General features: G+C 30.9%; 1 protein-coding gene across 1 annotated transcript in view; it reads right to left on the reverse strand.

Annotated features, from left to right (window-relative positions):
- LOC148625020 (inactive tyrosine-protein kinase RYK-like) overlaps positions 1 to 21,060 on the reverse strand; it is a 52,910-nt gene extending 31,850 nt beyond the window's left edge. The window contains exon 1 of the mRNA XM_088568211.1: positions 20,883 to 21,060. Within this exon, the coding sequence (XP_088424337.1) occupies positions 20,883 to 20,994 (112 nt within the window). The 5' untranslated portion in view covers positions 20,995 to 21,060. The remainder of the gene's footprint in view (positions 1 to 20,882) is intronic.
- Between the last annotated feature and the right edge of the window lie 547 nt (positions 21,061 to 21,607).

Raw genomic sequence — 21,607 nt, forward strand, 5'->3', positions numbered from 1 at the left:
TTTTTTTTTCAAAATGATAATATTGGAAAGGTAAGCTTTGCATATTTCTGTCATGTACCTTCTGTTGAACATAAAATACAAAGCATGTTGGTACATAATAAATCAGTTACTGTATAAAGGACAGAGAAGCTCACTTTCACCCTCGAAAATGCATTTAATTCATGAATGACACTTTACTTTTGTATTGGAAGAGTGAAAATTGGTACCAACATTTTTTGAGAAAGGGAAAGCCAAATAACCCACCCCAATCCTTAAAAAAATAAATAGATGTATCTTATAGCTCCAGCATAACTTCTGACCCTGATAAAAACAGATAAATGGATAAGTAGAGTGATAATTGGCACCTTAAGTACCAATGACTCATTGATATCAAGTTCAAGGTCACACCTTAGATACAGGAAGTATGGTGGATGACAGACTTACAGACTACCAAATCAGTATATCTTGAGTAATTCATTTTATCCACAGAGCTATCTTGGTATTGAGAAATAAATCTAAAAACATACATTGTTAGTACAGAAAAGGCAGATAGACCATCACAAATAATCTTGGAGAGAACAAAAAATAAATTAAAGATCAACATATCGTCTTTTGAAAATACATGATACATGATAAGCAGGGTTTGAGGAAATTCATCTAATTTAATATCTCTATTTTTATGGCTTAGAAAACATTCTGTAACTGCAGACTGCTCCTATACAATCAATTTCATGGGTATCCTCATGATTGATTTGAATCTTTGGAATGATTCCTCAGGCCATAGAGGCATACCATAAGATACCATTTCTAATTATAGATCAAATCCTTGACAAGGCTTCAAATAAATGAAGTTCAAAAAGATTTAAAAAAAAAATAAAGTATCATTTCCAATATATTAGTAACGAAGTTAACTTCAAAGGATAAACTTGGTCTTTTTTTATTAAATGACCATTACCTGATGTAATGTCTTAGGTATTTATCTGGATAATTAGAAAGTTTTAAATCTCTTTTCAGACATTTAATAAAATGATAGACCAATACTAGCTGTCAAGGAACTGGACAATCATGGTGTTCCATTAAAGATCAAACATGTAAATTTCTTACATTAGAAGATAAAGAATTAAAAAAAATAACTGGGATTTAAAGTGTCCTTAAAGTGCAGCTAAAATACAAAGGTGCTTTATAAAGAGCTTTCTTCTCTGTGCTAGAAACCTTCCCAAAACTTTTGATCTCTATGGCAAAGGTGATCAGGAGAGATGAAGAGGTGCTTGAACTAGAACTTTATACAATTTTAAGCGTAGTTTTTACAAAGGTTTATCTGACTTCTAAAAGACCAGAAATCAACCAACTGTTTATTCTCCTGCCTTTTTCAATCCATCCATAAAACCAATGAAAACATTATGAGAAATAAGAAAATATGTTATCAGAATAAAAACAAGAGCAAGGCACCAGAAGCAATGATAAAACAACCAGCATTGTAAATAATCCAACACCTGACATAAGGAATTGGTGATTTAATGAAAGCTACATCTTTATTGATAGGCAAAGTGTAAATCATGAGTTGGAATGTGGAATGGGGAAGGGAAGTGTAAAACTTTGGGATGTACTTGTGGGTAACCAGTAAAGAACATGTGGGATTTAAAGAGGTTTTTGACTTAATAATATTGTCATATTAAACATAGACCTACATAATAGTTTAAAATTAATACTGCAATCTAAAAATCAATAAAATGAATGAATTTTGTTATCTAGTCTTATTCGACATCAAATCCATTAAATGAAGTAGCCAAATTGGAAAGATTATATCCTTACATTTTATAAGCAAATAATTTGTTACAAGCTGCTTTACTTTTAGTCCCATCAATTTGTTCTCTTGAAAGGGAAACCTACACAAGATATGTTGCTTTTGCTTATCTACTGATGACCTAATTGAACTAAAAGCCACTATAGATGAAGCTTTTAACGATTATTTACTTGAGAACACAATATGATCATTGCATTAATGGAGTCACCATTCAACATTCATCTTTCTGCCTCAATCACCAAAATATTGTTCCTTTCACATTTCCTATTGTAAAGATTTTACATTTGTAGAACTAAGAGTTTTGCTACTAACATGACTTAACAAAGCTGAGAAAAAGCCAGTATATATCTAAACCAATTTCAGAGTTACACTGAATAATGAAAATAACCATTAAAGTGAGTTCTGCCTTGAAACCCACATGGTACTGAGAAACTTTGCCATCTATAAAATACCAGTAAAGCAGTTCCTTAATTGCAGAATCCTGATTTAAGGATCAATATGACTAACATCTGTTTTGTAGCATGGCATTAAAATCCAATATTATCATCAACTTTTTTGCAAGCAACATAAGAAATATGAACTAAGATTATTACTTGAAACAAGAGAGAACATCTTTACTCATCCCAAAGCAAATTAATTGCACCGCAAGTTCTGTTGTCATTTCAACCCCCTATTACATGTACTTAGTCAGTAAAAATACATTTAAGAGATATCTTATAAAAACAAAGTATTATTTTAGTTCGGAATTACTTTGAGTTTAAGAAAATAAGTAAAAAAAAAAAAATTATACAATGTACCCCTACTAAGGGGGTTAGTAAGTTTTTATTGCCTTTATTAATCAACTAACCTTACTTGACAGCATGACAAAGCCCCTTAGTAAGGGTTAGTTTTACAAATTATTTTTTTTATTCACTTTCTAAATTCCAAAATAATTCCAAATTTATATCATACATTGTTCAGAGTAGGTTCAAGTTTTGAGTTTTACCTTAAAAAATCAGCAAATTGTGAGTAAAAATCTTGATATTAATTACTGGTAGCATCCAATAAAAAGTCATCAGAAATCTCTAAAGATAGAAATCAAGACTGAGCCAAATATCCCATGGAACAACATAAATGATATTAATGAAACTTTTATGGGGTTTGAGTAATTTCATACACTGAAACCTCAATATAAAGAGCAGCCCAGTATCTGACCCTCTTTAACTTAAACAATAGGACCATTTGAAATGGTAAATGGACTATAGCCCATACTATATTCTCAAAAACAGATTTTTGATCTAAACATGCTTTTTGTTAAAATATATGGGGAAGAAACAATGACATACAATGTACTCATAATTGTATTCAGTTGCTGCCTGCCCAGTAGTGTAATGGTTTTCTCTTAGTTCACTGAAGACCAATGGGTCGCATTGGGCTGACATTTTCTTCCCAACGGGGTTGTTGTCTCCTTGACATATTCACCATACCTATTCTTGTTATATATATTAGATAAAAAAGTTTCTACAGGAAAGTTCAGCCTAAATGTGCTTCGTAATTAATACAGTGTGTGTAAATGCATCTTGTTTTCAAAGTTGTATCCTAAGGTCACTATTTCCCTTTAAGGAGGTAGGAAACAAATATGAAATTCCATGTATTGCAGCAATATAAACCATTCTAAATGATACAGGAATTTCAGACAAAGTGAGTGTGCAATGATACCCATTAGTCTGGTAAGAACATTTAGGGTCTCACTTTAATTGACAAGACAAGAAATTCTATTGTTTAAAATGGAAGTTGGTTGCATTATTCATAAAGAACATTAAAGCATACTACTAAATCAAAATGGCTGACAAGGCACGTCCTTGAGCAAAGCTGAATTATTGAAGGCAATTTATTTGTCATGAATTGGAGACAAAAAATTTAAATGTTCTATGCTGATTCTTCAATGAGACAAGGTTAGTGTCAAAAAGGATGTTACAGATGGACAGACAATTTAGCCCTAATTTACCTGCTGAATTAAACAAAGTTGAACCCAGAATTAATTAAATATTCTTAGTTGAGGCTGATAAGTCTATTATTGCATGTTACAACTAGTAGCTCTAGAGAGCCTGAATGGCTCATTTGGAGAATTTGAAATCATGAGGTCAAATAATTTGATCATTCAAACAAAAGTTTTAGAGTGTTATCTATACTTACATCATTCCTGCCACCCACTGATCCACCTCAGCTATACAAAAAGTTCACTGTTATGGAGGGCATTGAGGTCTATAATCACTAATTAGAAGCTTACATAACTTCTGGCAGCCATCTTATTAAATCAAGAAGAACCAAAATTTTATCATATGTTTAAGTTGACCCTTTTATTATTTCTGCAATGTTTGGTCACCTTTACTTGCTTAAGCTTATATAGGCCAAAATATGTTTCTCCATAGAGTTTAAATAGCACTGAGTGGCCACAGCCACCTGCTGAGTCATCTGAGAGACACAAATAGTAAATGGTTGGTAAATGTCACTGAAGTCATTCAGCCTATCAAGTTTCAAAACATTGGCATCTGTGGTTACAGAGGAGTTGATCTTTGAAAATTGGCAAATCCAAGCTTAAATGGCCTCTGGCAGCCATCTTGTTTAATAAAGCAGAACTTAAAGTGTATTCTGCATACATTATTTCTGCCAAGTTTGGTAAAATTGGACTAGGGGTTTTCATGTACCTAAGCAACAAGTGAAAAGCTTTAAAACGAACATTAGATGCAAAGTAATGGTATAAACTTACTAGGTGAGATAAAAAGGCACCATTTTCTGACCATTAAGTTTTTTAACCCCTTGACAAGCACCACACACTGCCCAAGCAGGGAAGCAAGATGAATGAATGATCAAGAATATTAATATCATTTCAGCAACTTAATTTGCATTCATGAATCAGAGATACATGTGATGCCTATAAATCAAGCTTACATCAATGCCAAGCTATCACATATACATGTACTTGTACAAGCACAAAATGTACACAATAGTTGGAACTCTCATAAATGTTCAAACAATAAAATATATAGCACACATTCCATTTATGGCCAATTGAAAAGAAAAAAAATATTTAAACAAAATCTTGATAAACCCTTTAAAATTTTTCACATACGGAAGACTGATTTTAAAACCATTTTAAACACTGTGATCCAGAAGGGGATTATCTTTGAAGATCTCCAACATGACAGCTTCACCAAAATCTGACATTATAAAGAATTTTCTAGTTGTTTTGTCAACAAACCCCCTCTTCAACTAATGCCCCATAAAACAAACATACTTTTGATATCAGTAAATTCTGAAGGACAAAACGTGTCACATTTAATTCCTATTTATAAATGTGTCAATATTTCAACGTTTATCTGACAATTTTTAATTTAAAATCACTGTCACACTGGCCTGATAATGGTCGTTCAAGCCATTATTAATTGTCAAAAAAATAGTCTCCCTGTTTCAAATGAAAGTTGAGTTCATTAGAGATATAGGAATTATGCCAAAGAAGACTCAGAACCTCTTATTAAAGGTTACTCAAATAATATCTTGGTAAAAGCTGATTTTTTTTCTCCATTTGTTTGTGATAGACAATCTTTTAATAGCTGACTCATAAATTTTCCACTCATCTTCTACAAATTATTACCATTACACTCAATCTTGCTCTTGAATATTTAAAACCAGGAAAGAAATTTCCCTTATAAACATGACTCAACAACTTGAAAACCCACTTTACTGCCAATTCCACTGGAACTAAAAATGCATTTTTCTGAGTAACAACACAGAGACCAGGCATGGCGGTAATAAAATCAGCACTAATTTTGTCGTAATTCATACAAATCTAATCTAAGATATAGTGGTAAAGCTGGCATGCCATGAACTGTTGATTATGAAAATTATCTGAAAAGTCACTTGAAACAGAAGTTGGAATTCAATAGAATATATCCCCAGTAATAGCTGTAGCATTTATCAACCACCAAATTTTCCTGTAATGACTCTTCTATATGGAATAAACTAATATTGTATACATAATTCAATCGCCCGAATCTGAATCTTATAAGGTCCAGTTGATGTGACTTGGTTTGATTCAATTCTTCATCATACAGATGTTTGATTTGGCTATATTAAATTTGGTTATCAATCAAGAGTGACAATGCCTTGTACTCTGAGGTTACCATGACGATGTTAAACACAAAGAAATTTAATTTCCTTATAAGGTTTCTGATAAAGGAGCCTGATTTAGATGCTGTTTCTCTTCCTTGGACACTAATGTAAATTCATGAGATCAACTTATGGAGGGAAATCAATCATCTATGATTAAACCGTCAAATCATATTCATAATTATTGAAACAAATTTACAAGCCCTTCAAATAACAAGAATGTAATGTTCTGTTATATAAAGAGCCGTATTTGTCTTGAGAAGTTGCTAGGGAGATAAAAGCTAGAAAGAGTAAGTGTTACAACTGTGCTGATTAATTATTATTTCAGGGATGACAGCATCCTAGAAAATATTGGCAGGATTTCATTCTGATGGTATTCTTGATTAAGAAAATAAGCTGGACAAAACCAAAACAAACAAACAAAATGTACCAACAAGAACAATAATTATATGTCATATTATAAACTATATGCATACAATGTTTTTGTTAAAAGGGGATTTCATCAAGCACTTGTTTAAAATATTTGAAATATTCATATGAGACAAACATTACTTTTATTAATCTTGTAAATACAGCAACACTATGAACCTTGCAACAATTTGTCCCTATCATTGCACTATAATCAAAACTTTTCAATGCTTGGATTGAACACTAAGCAGGAGAAGATAATTAAACAGTCTAAATAAATCCAACCTAAATACTTGATTTCAAACTGTTTTAAAGGTATCAGACAGAAAGGAAATATACATGACAGACTTAGAGGATGTCTGAATCACATTGTATTCCCTTCCCCGTGGAGTTAGGCCATAAAAACAACTGCAGCATATTATACAATGGCATAAAACAACTGCAGGGTTTTATAGAAATGCATTAGACAATGTGTAAACCTCCTTCAAAGTTACATAACATTGTACAATATTTCCATTGTACCAGATCTCAGTTTAACGTGACTTATGTTATATGAAAACCATAATAAAGGAGTGAGGATGCATACAATTCAATCAACTTCTCTAACATCATGATTGATAAAATCGCAAGGAAATTTCATATCATGCTATTTTATTTCAAATCATTTCTTGATTGAATCAACCAATAAACTCTACTAATTCCTTTCATTTTCATCATCCTTGATTCACACAGGCATTTATGCAGTACATAGATCTAGAGATGCACAAGCAGAAATAAATAAACCCTGTATAACCTTTAACTATGGTCATGAACTAAAAATTAAGGATGAAATCATGCTAAATTTTCTTAATGGTCCCTTTTACATCAAATGGTCTCAAGTACTAGCAAAGGAACTAAGCCTATAAAAAAAACTACCAGCAATACAGACTTCATACCATCATAAAATAACAACTAAACTTGTTAACAAATACACATGTATACATGGACTGGTAATAATATTTTACAACTAAAAATGCTCTACACCATTATTCCACAGTCATGGAGTCAATGTCTTCAAATAATTAAAAATAAATGGAAAGGAAATTTAAATTTAAATAAATCCGAGCCTGACAGAAGCCAGGTGCACTTCATCTGTTATAATAGTGAATTATGGTGATTTTTTTAAACTGAAAAAAAGGAAAGGGTGTATATAAATAAGTCAGAACCAATGATAGGTATATTTGTTTACAAGTTAAATAGATCTTAACATACATGTACATGTACATACATAATTCAAAGTTTAACCAAATAGAAAAAAAAGATCATTTAACAGTAAGTGAACATGTCAATGAAAATTGCAACAAAACCATGAAAATAAAGATCTTCCTAATTATGACTGATGTTAAATGCATTTAAAACATGGGCAAAAGAGCACTTGAAGTATTTAGACTGGTTTCATTTATGTCTTTAACTACTTAACCATACAACAAAAACATAAGCAGCTTATTTCTGAACAGAAAAAAAGAAGTCAAAAGTTGACATCCCAGATGAGTTTTCACTAGTGGGAAGATGTCAGAGGATAAAAAAGATGTTCCGTGATGATGAATCCCTCCTCGTCATTTCAAAAAGTACCATGTGTTTAAGATATATGATAAGTGAAGCATGAACTGCTCCGATTAACCCAGACCTGATACTGTATGTTTACCTAACAGCTATGTATGAGTGTTGTAAGACATGGATGTTCTATTCATCAATGAAGCTCACTAACATAACATTGTGTGTGTAGTATTTCTTAGCAGTTGCTAAAGGCCAACTTTGTGAATTTTGTTCCTGAAAAATGAAATCAGAGAGCAGCTAGAGAACCTCAGAAGATACTTCCTAACCATTTGACATGCAAAGCTCATACATGTACATTGTGTGAATCATTGTTACAATTTTTCCTATTATCAGACTTTTGCAGTTGAAAAAGACAAGTAAATTACATGGCAAATTATATCAGAATGAACTCTAACAGTTATAAAATGGCCAGCACTTGGGAGAAAACAAGTTTATACCACATGAGTTTAAACATACATGATTTTTTGTGTCTGAGTCTGAGTATTAAAGATCCATAGAGAACTGCAAAAACAATTCTCCTACAAGCCACAAAAACTGAAATGAAACTTTTGTTTACAAGTAAATTTAGTCTTGCTGATAGGAAAATAAAAAAAAACATGACAAAGGAACATGACAAATGTTACTATCACTATTAAGATGTCTATTTCACTATCACACACAAGTATTTCACTACATGACAATATAAGAGGCATAAAAAAATAGGAACTTAAAGCAACAAAAAATAGTAGAATATAAAGTTAAGTGAAATTTTGGTTGCAACAAATAAGAAAAATGGGGATACCTAGGATGATAGTAACATCAAAGAAAAGAGACACATAGGAAACATCAAGTTGTCCTCAACTCTACTGACAGTATCAACCTACATGTATGCCTGACTTTCAATGACTATGGACAAAAATTGAATATTATACTCAATACATGTTCTTAATATGAAAACCAGCTCAGAAAAGAACAGTGCATTAACAGCAAGAGTGTTTTAATGGTATAATGAGAATCAAAACAACTTCAAATGTATGTTTTGTAGAAGTGGCAACGATGTTTTTAAGTAAAACACACTAATTAGATACTCTTACCATCATTTCTATCTAAGCAAGCTTTTCAGTAGTTATGTGTAAACTCAATGTCCTGTTATTTTTTTGGCTTGACGTCATTTTGCTTATGACGCTTTTACAATACAAAAAATTTCTTGACAAGTAATTTCTTGATAGCTAAGTCTATATTTGTAAAATATTTGTTAAATTTATCCTCATAAAAATGAAATATTGCAATTCAGGATTTTTACCCTATAATAAATATACAGCTCTTTCAGAAAAAGGATTTAATTACCTATAAAACAGTGAATCCGTGCATTCTGAAAGGGAGATAAATCTCTTTCCTGAGAGGATATTGATGTTGTTCTGCCAACAATAGAAATAATATAGGTATGATCCACAATAAGTTAAATGCAGATCTCCATATATTCTCTGTATGTAAAATGCATGTTATGCAATCAAAAACAATCAGTAGAAAATGGCTCAATTATCTGATACTTTATGTTCTGTAAATTACTTTAGATGCCTTTGAATTGATGTATTTAATTTTAGAAGAACAATAAACACCCCTTAAAGAAAGAAAAATATGATTAAAAACCTATCTAATGCAGGTGCTGTAAACCCAACATTTATTTTACCCATGTTGAAGTTTAAAAAGAATAAATGGATAAGTTTTGATTCTTTCAAAATCTTTAAAATCTTTTATTATTACCTAATATTTAAAGATTTTTATATTGCTAAGTCTCTTTTTGTATGGCATTTGTGTAATTAAAATATTTATCAGCTCACTGAATCCCAAAACATCTCTTTTCACTTTAAATGATAACTAATTTATAACAAAACTGACACGAAATATGAAAAGATGTTTGAACAACCCTGATCAGGATTTTTGATTTTAAGGGTGTTATTATACAAGACATTTTCAATAAGGTTGTGAAAAGGGAAGTGCAATAAATTACAGGATTTATCATGCTTTTAGCTGTCTTAACAAAGTATTTTGTCCCAGCTTGAAAAGATTCATTTTGACTGTAAAATGTAGTACATGTAAATATGAAGCTTTATAGATAACTGAGCTTGAATAAGGCATGTTTACACCAGTAAAATACCAGACACGGGAAAATATGCAGGTCTGATATAAGGGTGTCACTATGGTCCAGTAAAACACCAGACATTGTAAAAATATGGCATGAATGATGTAAGGGTTTTAACATGGTCCAGTAAAACACAACATGGGGAAAATATGGCAGGTCTAATGTAAGGATTTTACCATGGTCCAGTAAAACACCAGACATCGTAAAACATGAATGGTGTAAGGATTTTAACATGGTCCAGTAAAACACAACCAGGAAAATATGGCAGGTCTAATGTAAGGATTTTACCATGGTCCAGTAAAACATCAGACATGGTATAACATGAATGCTGTAAGGGTTTTAACATGGTCCAGTAAAACACCAGATAATGTCATACTTGATGTAAGGATTTTACCATGATCAAGTAAAACACCAGACATTGAAAAAAATATGACATATTGGGTGTAAGGATTTTACCATGGTCTAGTAAAACTTCAGACATGGGATATATAGTTCAGCCATGATTAAATTCCTTGATTCAAAATTATACAAATTTATACTTTTCACAAGTTAGTTGCTTCTAATATTTTAAAATTCATAGTAGGATCGGTAGTGTAAAAATGTTGAAGCTAATATTTGTGCAGCACAAACTCGGGACTATTCTGATATATTGTAACTTGACCAGACTGAACATGATTAGTGCATCAGTGTTAATTTTAACAAAACTAATAGCAATATTATAGTACATGTATGTTTCTTCAAACAAGAATTTCAACAGAAGTTCATACACACTTCTCCTATACTTTACCTTATTCTAGTCAACTTATAAAAGACAAAAGATAATTTCTACATACATGTTCACAGGCATGTTTTCAAAATATTCTTTATTTAAGAGATAAAAATGTATGGCTTTACAGTGAAAGCCTGAAGTCTTGTTATGATGTTTATTTTATTTTTAACTGAAAATCATGAATTCTCTATTCCACGCAATTTCATATTTTAATGAGTTTTATATTAACTGATATAGATGCAGCTTGTGTTTTATTCTACTATTCCGCTGCTTATAGACAACAATAATACAATGTACTTGACTAGAACTAGAAAAATATCAGTTAAACCTAGTTCATAAAGGTAAAATTATTGAAAACCACAGTTTTAGTTATTGGCTGAAATAGTTGTTACAACAGCAGACTGTGATTGCCCCCATGCAGAGCAAATATATTACTTCTGCTTGTCTCCTTGCTTGACGAGACAACTGGCATTTAACAATTTTCCTTAATCATGCCAAACTCAGCAAGCAAAACATTGGAGGTACATGTAACATTGTTGCTCCTTCTCTTCATTCAATCATCAATTAAATTAATTACAAAATCAAATCAAAACTACATGAAACTAATCTCATGATGAAAATCTATTCCACACTCAATGTGATGTGAGCAAAATCATTGTAGTATTTATGGATTTTTCATATATTTAAAATAATTTTCATATTAATTTAATTTTTTTATTCATCAAAATATGACACATACAAAATGGAATCATGCTGGGAGGTTTGACACCAGTGGTAATTTTTCATATTCATTTTCATGCAGTAATTATTACATGCAATAGATTGCAATTTTGCACATGCAGTGGACTGCATCTCATGATGAATTGCCCAATATACCCTGCTGCTACAGAGCATAAAATGCTATGCACTAGGAAATTACTGAGTTTATTCTTAATCATTACGGTATTGGTATCCATTTAATCTTAATTTTACAAAGTGTCATACGAAATTAAAACACTGTTTCTACTAAAAGTTAGGCTAAATATTACATAATAAGTTACAAAGCATGGCTTAAAATACTAGAATATTCCAGAATTTTGTTGCATTTGACCCTTTTTTTCCGGTCCTAAAAAAACGTACCATAGATAGGAAAGAAAGTGGAAATGATGAATGTGCCTAAGATTAAACAACGATACAACACCTTCAAAAAATGGCCAAATGTAGTCTATGGGCCTTCAATAAATCATGAAATTTTTTTACACCTGGAGTCTGCTTTCAACTGAAACCACTTATATACTCCTTCAGTGAAATTGGTACTATACTTAAAACATAAATGTGTATACGAAATGGACACCAAAATACCACACAAAATTAACAAAAGTTAGAGGTTTCTGAGTTGGGACAGGCACAGAAGATATGACTGGTAAAAGCAGTTTGACAAGTCATAACCCTCCCAAACCTCTAGTAAAATACTGACAACCTCTAGTAAAGTACACTAGAACACAAAATAAAACTCCATTCAAAATAAATGTACATACATGTATAACTGTAAATGTACTACAAATTTTTAACTATTTTCACAATTAAGCATTTATAGAAATAACTACATGTATACATACAATGTATTAGGAGCTCAATAAGAATTTTTACATGCATGATTCTAGAATAGACTAGTAATGTAAACCTATAAACATCAGATTGAAATCATTTAGAATAACAGAAAACACCACTTATTTTCCCAATTACAATAGCAATTTAGAACTATATACTAGAATCCCTGGTGTACAGAATCCTGTGAAAATTATCCTTCAATTCAACATTCTGAAATTTACAGGTGTAATTCACTACACTTAAACAATACACATCAATGAAAAAATCACCGAAATGTAAATTCTATGGAGATTAACTTTTTAAAATAGCATTGAGGGTGATCTCAGTGATTGCAATAGAATTCCATGGAGTGAACGGGTGCGTTTTACAATAGAACTCTGTATCGGTAAGGAGAGAACATGAACAGTTAATAACAGAGTACGAATGAAATCAAGAGAATAATACCGAGCAATTAATGTTTACAAGCACTCGCCCAAATTGTATGACATATTGTCAATAGGTCTCATGCTGGAATCAGTACAGCTTTTTCAATTTTTTCCAATAATAACAGTTTAACATTGCAAAAGACTGACTTAATTTTTTTACTTAACTGGCTATTTTGTAACACACAAAATATTAAAAAGTAATAGCAAAGTTGTTAACTTTTTCATACCAACTGTTTAAAAACTATTTTGCTCAAATTATTTTCAGAGATTACATTTCTGAAGCTATTGAACTTGTCAAAATTGAATTCTTATTCGTGCAAGCCAAGCTTATATTATGAAGTTCCCCAGTAAAGGACAATAATTTCCCACACAACAAAAATGTACATAGGAATTAGAAGGACATGACAATAACTGGCATTAAATTACAATATAAATTATATTTCCTTACCAATGGTAGGATTGACCTTATTACCTCAAATTAAAATGGGTGAAAAGTGAAATTTTCAATATGTACAGTCGAACCTTGATGTGTCGAACTCGGATTAGTCAAAATCTCGGATAACGAACTAATTACAAAGTCCCAGCAAAACTCCCCTTACTCCAATACAATTTTACCTCGGATGACTCGAACTCGGATGAATCGAAACCTCAGATAACTCGAGGTAATCAATCAGTCCTCTCAGATAGGACTTCGAGGTTAATTAACCCTGATGTCTCGAAGTGAACTAATTAGTTGGAAAACTGTTTGTGTTATTACAAACCATGATTGAAGTGTGTTTTAACAACAATTAGCAAGGCTTTTAAAATCAGTTTGTTGACACTCTTTATGGTATGATTTGTTTATTTAATTAATTCAAAATTGCACGTATTGTTAAAAGAAACAATTTTTTTTAATAATACGTCGGAATTTACACTAACAGTGATATCAAATACTTTGATATTTTGAAATAAAAAAAAAAAAATACAGATGAATTGTAATGGTATCTGACTATTCACTGAAACATCTAACAGACGATAGTAAGGGTATTTCAACGACTATATTCGTTTCGCTAGTGAATTTGAAATTTTATCATAATATTGTAGAGCACATGGTTTGACGATACTTCTGATTGTGAATCAAACAAAGAAGCATGTTATGGACTATGACGTTTTTTGATATAGAAAAAATAAAAAGGAAATTTCACTAAAACACTCGGTGCCGTTCAGTATTTCAAACATGATATACAGCATACAAAACATACACATAATTTCCGATATGAAACACATGACATTACGAAGTATCGTGTAAAGTGAAGTACATGTACATGTACATGTACAAGCACAACAAATGATGTAAATACAGAAACAATCATGGACGAAACTACTAGTATTTTCGGTTAATCCTCGACCTCGGATTACTCGAACCTCGGATAACTCAAACATTTTTGCATGGTCCCTTCGACTTTAACTTAATGAGGTTCGACTGTAAAAGTGCACTTGTAATGGTGTTTCTCTAGTGACAGAAAAAAAATATGCATACATAACATAGGGATGCATAAACAAGAATAGGTATGATGCATATGTCAGAGACAACAACTCCACCAAGATGAAAATGTCAGCTCAAGGCCATCCATTGGTCTTCAATGAATGACAAGGATGCATGTACTATACCACTGAATAGGCAAAGCTTATTAAAAAAATTACTGCTTTAGGACATTTCAAAAATCATTTTTCAACACAATATTATACCTAAATCATATTCTTAGCTAAAGTATGAAAAGTTCAAGATACAAATAAATCTTTAAAATGAAATGCTAAGTGTATCTCCATGTAAGAGCATCATAAGTCCACTTTAAATAAGAATTCCATTAAATCTTCATTATGATGCTTTTCATTTTCTGTTTCTTTACAATTCTTGCAGAAAAGTATCAGAGTTAATAGAAATCAAGGGCTTACAGCTTGCATCAAATCATTTTTGTAGAACTTTCAGATATTTTCAAATTGCAAAAATGTGTTTTTCAAATTTTAAAGTACTTTAAACATAATTTAATCTCCGTTCCAAATTCTAAAAGTAATCTTTATGGCAAAAAATAGACATAATTTCCACACTGTGATTCATCTAATTTGGTGCCTTCAAGAACAAGAACTCAGTTCCAGGATGCATTTTCTTAAAAGATCTCTAAATATTGTAACTAAATGTCTTTTGAGATAATATACATATACATTTGTAAATGTAATATATATAATCAAGTTAAATGTGGGCTACATCAGATGTATATATTATGTACATGTAAGTATACAATGTATTAGAAATTGTTACATTTGACCAGAACCGTTGTATAAAGCTGTTTATGGAATACATTTTTAGCTCTCTTCATTCATTGAATACTGGTTGCTCACATAAATTTGTATTTCTGGTTATAAAAATTCATGTACATTGTACATGTTACATGTACATTTTGTACATTGTACATGTATGTATGTACATGTATGTACATAAATGTATGATAACATGTACAGTGCATTTGTACCTACATTTAAACAACAAATACTGTTGGATTCAGAAATAATTTGTGAATCAAATAAAAAAAATAATCTTCTTAACTATCTTCAGCACAAATGAAACTTTAATGGAAATAAATTTCTTGATTCAATGAAGATAAAAGCATCAAAATCATAAGTATTGACATAGTTCTAAGGAATACTCTCACATCAAAATAAACAGTCACACAAATCTACCTAAAATCTCATCAGAATTAATTTTTCATGATGCTCAAGGACTAAAATTATTCATTTTCATATAAAAATTCAAAACATAAACATTGGGGTTTTCTGAAAAAGACACCTGTACAACAAAAAATGCTTTGAAAATATGGAAAACGCACATTAAAATGCCTGTCAATTGTTGAGGATATTTTGATATCAGGATTTACATGGTGCATTCAGTATTAAAAAAAAAAACTTTGCATCATTTCTTGTAAACTCATCTACGTTCAAGATTGCTATCTAGTCAGTATTGAAAGAAGAAAATTGATATGGAACAACCACCCCTTTTAAAATGTAAATTCTGTCATCATATTATCAGTGTAATGCAATTCTGAATTTTAATGGAGTATCACATTATAAAAACGTTGTCATAAATTGTCAAAAGTAATCTTAAAATAAGCCTCCCGTCCACCTTTATTATCCTGATGCCCTGCACTACGATGTACATGTTTTATCAGCAAGATTTGCTCATATTTCGATGCATGTCAAATTACATTGCATTCAAATGAAAGAGAATAAAAATTCATAAACATTCAGCATATGACATTGTATAAACAATCATGATATTATTTAATATTCATATCAACACATGAGAACCGGAGGCATAAACACCTGCCCTGTAAAAATTCAACTCCATACATGTAATATGATACACGTACCAAACAAATAGAAAGGCTACAAATAACATTGAGCACCTGAACACTAACATGCATAATGTAGGCAGAGTTTCAAATTAACATTAATATACATGTACTTGACAGTGGCATATCAAGTTTACAAGTAGAAGTCTTTCTCCCCTACACCAAAGAATATAATTATACATACATACATGTATACTTTACTTTATGTACAGTGTAGACTACATGCTGCATTTAAACTGTAAATTCTAGAAATTTACATGTACAGTAAATGTATCAAGGGCCTCTTAAGGTCTACATTACATGCAAGCCTTAAATTATGGTAAAAAACTTTTATCTGAAATTATGAATTAAATTTTTATTGAATGCATTCACAAGTAATTCTAAATGGGATCGTTTGATGAATTTAAATGTATACCAGGGTCGGAAACTCACTCCAATTCTAGCCAGTCCTGAATACAATTTTTCCATATATTTACTATATGGCTGTATAAAACTTTGCTAAAATTAGCCAGCCCTGCCAAAAAATAGCCAATCTCGGGCTGGCGGGCAGACTTCTATTTCTAACTCAGATGTATACTGAATATTACAAAATGTAAGATATTGGTTAAATTTCAAAGTTTGCAACTGTGAAGTATTTCAAGTACACATACATGCTGGTTTTTTCTGAATTAATATACATGTACTATATAGCAGAAGATTATAACCATCTTAATCAACTTACATGTACATCTTTTGGCCCGGTGCAGGTCTGGGTGTTAAAAGAATAGGCCTGCAGCAGCGCTAAGCTTGTCGTATAAGGCAACTAAATAGTGCTCAGAAACCTAGCCGGGGGCTAGGCGCTCTGCCCACAGAGCAACTGGGATGTGTGCCCCAGGTGGTGGAATGGGGTACCCCTGGCGTGTTACATGCTGCTGGGGTTGTCAGGCTATAATACGGAAAACCTGACCGCAAACCATAGTGGTGCACCGTGTTGGGAAAGATGCCACGTTCCTCGCACGTTAAAGAACCCTGCTGTGGTATTCAATAGGAGTAGGAACCTTTGCGCTCCACCGCAGGAGGCTAAATTGCCCGACCTTACCCATCCCCTCTTTTTCCAGTGGCAATCAAAATTTGTCGACCCTATTATCCTTGTGACCCATCCTTTTTTTTTTTCATTTCATGTTCATTTCATCATCCATTTCATGTTCATTGTCTGAATATAGCTGAAATATTGCTGCTCGGATGTTAAACCCCAACAAACAAACAAACAAACAAACCAGTACTTTTGTGCATGTACAATGTATACATATACATAAAATATTTTAAATTTCAAAGTATTTCAAGTACACATACATGCTGGTTTTTTCTGAATTAATATACATGTACTATATAGCAGAAGATTATAACCATCTTAATCAACTTACATGTACATCTACCAGTACTTTTGTGCATGTACATTGTATACATATACATAAAATATTTTAGATTTTAAACCAAAAGTTAAAAAATAAACCATCAAAATATATATATTTTTTTAAAATTTAAAGTACAATGCACATGTAATTTTAATACCATGAGTCACATTTTTGTGAAAAAAAAAATCCCATTGGTCCCAGGCTTTGAAAATATGGAGATGAGTCTTGCTAAAAAACACTTCTGTCTAATAGATTAAGATCACTTGGCTTGATATACAAAGCCCCAAGAAAAAATTGGTTTAAAATTTAACACTTATTTCACATATAGGAGATAAACAGGGCTGATATTAAATGATAAATTGTCTTTGGTCTCCTATGTACTTTCTACCAAGCTTCTGAAGAAATTACACAGTAAGGAAATATCACAAAGCATTCAAAGGGAAACCATACATGTACATGTCTCAATGAAATACATTGTATATGTACATTATGTACATGTATTTCCCCCATTTCTTACATCAGTCTTTTATGGCCATAACTCAGAAAGTTAAATTACCATTTACGGGTAATTGAATAGGGAAAAATCATATACTATATGTACATGTAATGTTAAAATGACCATATCAGTGAAATAATAATATCTAAAAATTAATTTGGTGTGGACTAAATCAGCAGTTCCAATATGCTTTAAGGTTTATAAAAATAAATTTACATTCACCTGATAATTTCTACTTTCTATGTTGTAATTACACCTTTCAGAATTCATTCAATGATATTAATCAAAATTACAAATTTAATATTATTGATTTTCCCTATACCCTGGTGAAAGAATGCATTCAAAAGGTTATCAAGTTGGAAAAATCCTGGGCAAATATTTATTTAAAAGTTTAATTGTATTAATAAGCCAGAAGACAAATCAGGGTAGGTTAGTTCTAGACCTAACAATTCACGAAAGAAACATAGGTTTATCTTCACTTCTAAAAAGTATATTGATGTAAAGGATTACAAAGGAAGGGAAAACATTGAGATCTTTTGAAATAACACTGAGATGAACACCAAGAGCATTAGGTGTTGTCAAAACATTTTTCACATGTTTTCATCAAAGGCAATCAACATGTGTTTGAGATACAATCACAAATGTAAGTTGTCTGCACAATACCAATACATGTACATGTATATGTACTTAAAAAGCCCTTCAAATAACCTATAATTTTTTCAGCTCATTTTTATATGGATTTGTAATATCTTAATAATGACATTGCCCATGCAAAAAATAAACTGTACTTAGCACCTGTCCAAATGTACCGCACAAAGAACAAGTGCATCTTATACTAAAGAAAGAGTTTATGAATTACATTGTTTTGTTTGTTGGGGTTTATGAATTACATGTACAATGTACGGTACATGTATTGTATATGTACGTGTACATTTAAGAAACTGATCAAAATTAAAAATTAAGAAAAAACAAAAATTTTATAGGAGACTATTTTAAAAAGCCCAATACATTGTGTACAATGCAGTTATATTATTTAATTTTTTGTTTCAGTAGAATGCATGTACAGTGTACTTAATTTTTTGACAAATACTTGGCTTTTGTGAGTACATAATGTACATTGTATTTCCATACAGTTAAGAAACATTATTAAAAAAATATGAATAGAAGTAAAATATTCATGAAACCACATGCATATTTTTAATACATCAAACTTTTATGAGGTGAAACATGCTACTAATAAAGTTTACATCTTATTACATAAAAATACAAATTACTACAAAAAATAGAATATTACATTCACCTGGTTTTCATTGCATCAATCTTATTGCAATTATCAACATTTTCGAGTTAGAATGCTGTATGCTTACATGGCTATTAATTTTAAAATTTGATTATATGTACAAATGTACAGCGGCTGAATTAGATCTTACTTGTTATTTGTATTTTCGAGAAGACATACATAAACCAGTCCTAATTTTTATTATAATAGAATCTACATGTAAAATGGATGTGCATTGTGTTTTAAAATAATACACATGACATACATTTGTACATGTATAAAAGATAGTACCCTATAAAATCTTTTTTTGTGAAATGAAACAACTTAACACATGTATAAATTTGTATCTATAAGATATCATTCCCTTACTGAGAAAAATTTGTTACACAGCAATATGTTTGATAGAACCTGAAAAAAATTAATAGCATCACTGTACATTTACAAATTACATGTGTACATGTACAAATGTATGTAATTTAGTTCTCAAAGTAAGTCAATGGTTATAATTAATTATAGCAAAATATAAATAGGTATTCTTATGTTGATTGACATACAATATACATGTACAAAACCTATTGAAAAAATAGCACTGTGATATTGCAAATGCAAATGTGAACATTGTACATATACATTTGTACATGTATAAATGTACTTTGTATAGTTGTACATGTACAATACATTTAAAACATCTTTTTTATTGTTGTAAACATAAAACAAATCTTCATGTTAGCAAACTGAATGAAACACAAATACAAACATGTACATGCAAATTTATGTTTTTATGGGTATTTTTATATTTGCAAGAATGTGTACATACATTTTGCACATGTGCAAAATGATTGTACAAATAATTTAAAATACATGTATATATTTGTACATGGAACAATTTACAAAAAAAAAATAAATGTGTACAATGTACAAACAAATGTACAAATGTTAAGTCAATTATTATCACATTAATATTATAAAACAAATCAAGAAATGGTCCAACAACTATATATTGTACTTTAAGATAAAAATTTTTGATTTACTTGAAAAGTAGAAAAAAATCTTTAATAAAAATATAATACATTGTACATGTAAAATTATGTCAGCTGTATTATATGTAAATGTAATGGACAATACCCCCCCCAAAAAAAAAACACACGCACAAATTCTAAGTAATGTTTAATTATTCATTTACTTATCAACTGACCTTACCAAGGGATGATAAAGACCTTAATAAAGATTCAACCTATTTATTCTTTTACTTTATAAAGCAACATAATCAGCATCAGCAAGATCATGCATTTTAATACATGTAAAGGTTTTAATGCCCTGCTTACTGTTTCAACAGTGCAATTTGACCCAAAACATGGAAATGAAATATTACTTCTGCAAGTTCTCTAGATTAAAATCTCAACATACAATCTAAGCCATCAATGAGAAGCCATGGGGGTTATCAAAGCAGCCTGATTTTTGTTGTTTTATTAACACTCAACTTACCTAATAGCCGTAGAGTTTCTTTTGGATCCAAAAATAAATTAAGGTGGGAAATTGTTCCAGGTAAACATCCAAACAAAACTGAAATTATAAGAAATACCCTACACCGTGGCATCGCGATGAAATCTGAACAGTTTCTGACTAAGTCTTGTTGTGTATTGACATTTTGTTAACTGGCTGTCTAAATTTAGAACTGAATGACGGTATAGACACAAATTTATTCCGCGCTTAAACTGAATTAAATTAGGCAATGCAGAGAAACCAGAAACATTAATATCACTATAAATTAATGTGATTTAAATGTCTGTGCAGAAACTCAACTATTCTTTTCTAATTGATCGTTTTTTTCAAGAGCACACTCACTAAATTTAAGATAAGTAAAATTTACTTCAGTAGCTAAAAGTGTAAGCACCTTTTTTGATAATGTAAGAGAGACAACTCGAGACAAGACAATTTCATTACTTTTTAGTTTTTTTATCTGGGAAAAATATTAAAGTTTGTTAATTTCACAATCTGTTCTTACATATATTTATTTTGTATAAACTTTTGCCAAGGATTTAGGAACCCAAATACTACTTCATTTGGCGAAATAATGTGTATGTACTAAGCCTACCGGTATATTTAATCAATCAATTTATTGGAAAGAACACATTTATAACAGGCGTGATCCATAACAAACATAAATAAGGATGACAATGAACATTTATGGTCATATAAAATGTAAGATG

Source organism: Perna viridis, chromosome 2, assembly GCF_037379345.1.
Source record: "Perna viridis isolate PV_CMFRI_1.1 ecotype Kerala chromosome 2, ASM3737934v1, whole genome shotgun sequence".
In the NCBI taxonomy this organism is placed as follows: domain Eukaryota; kingdom Metazoa; phylum Mollusca; class Bivalvia; order Mytilida; family Mytilidae; genus Perna; species Perna viridis.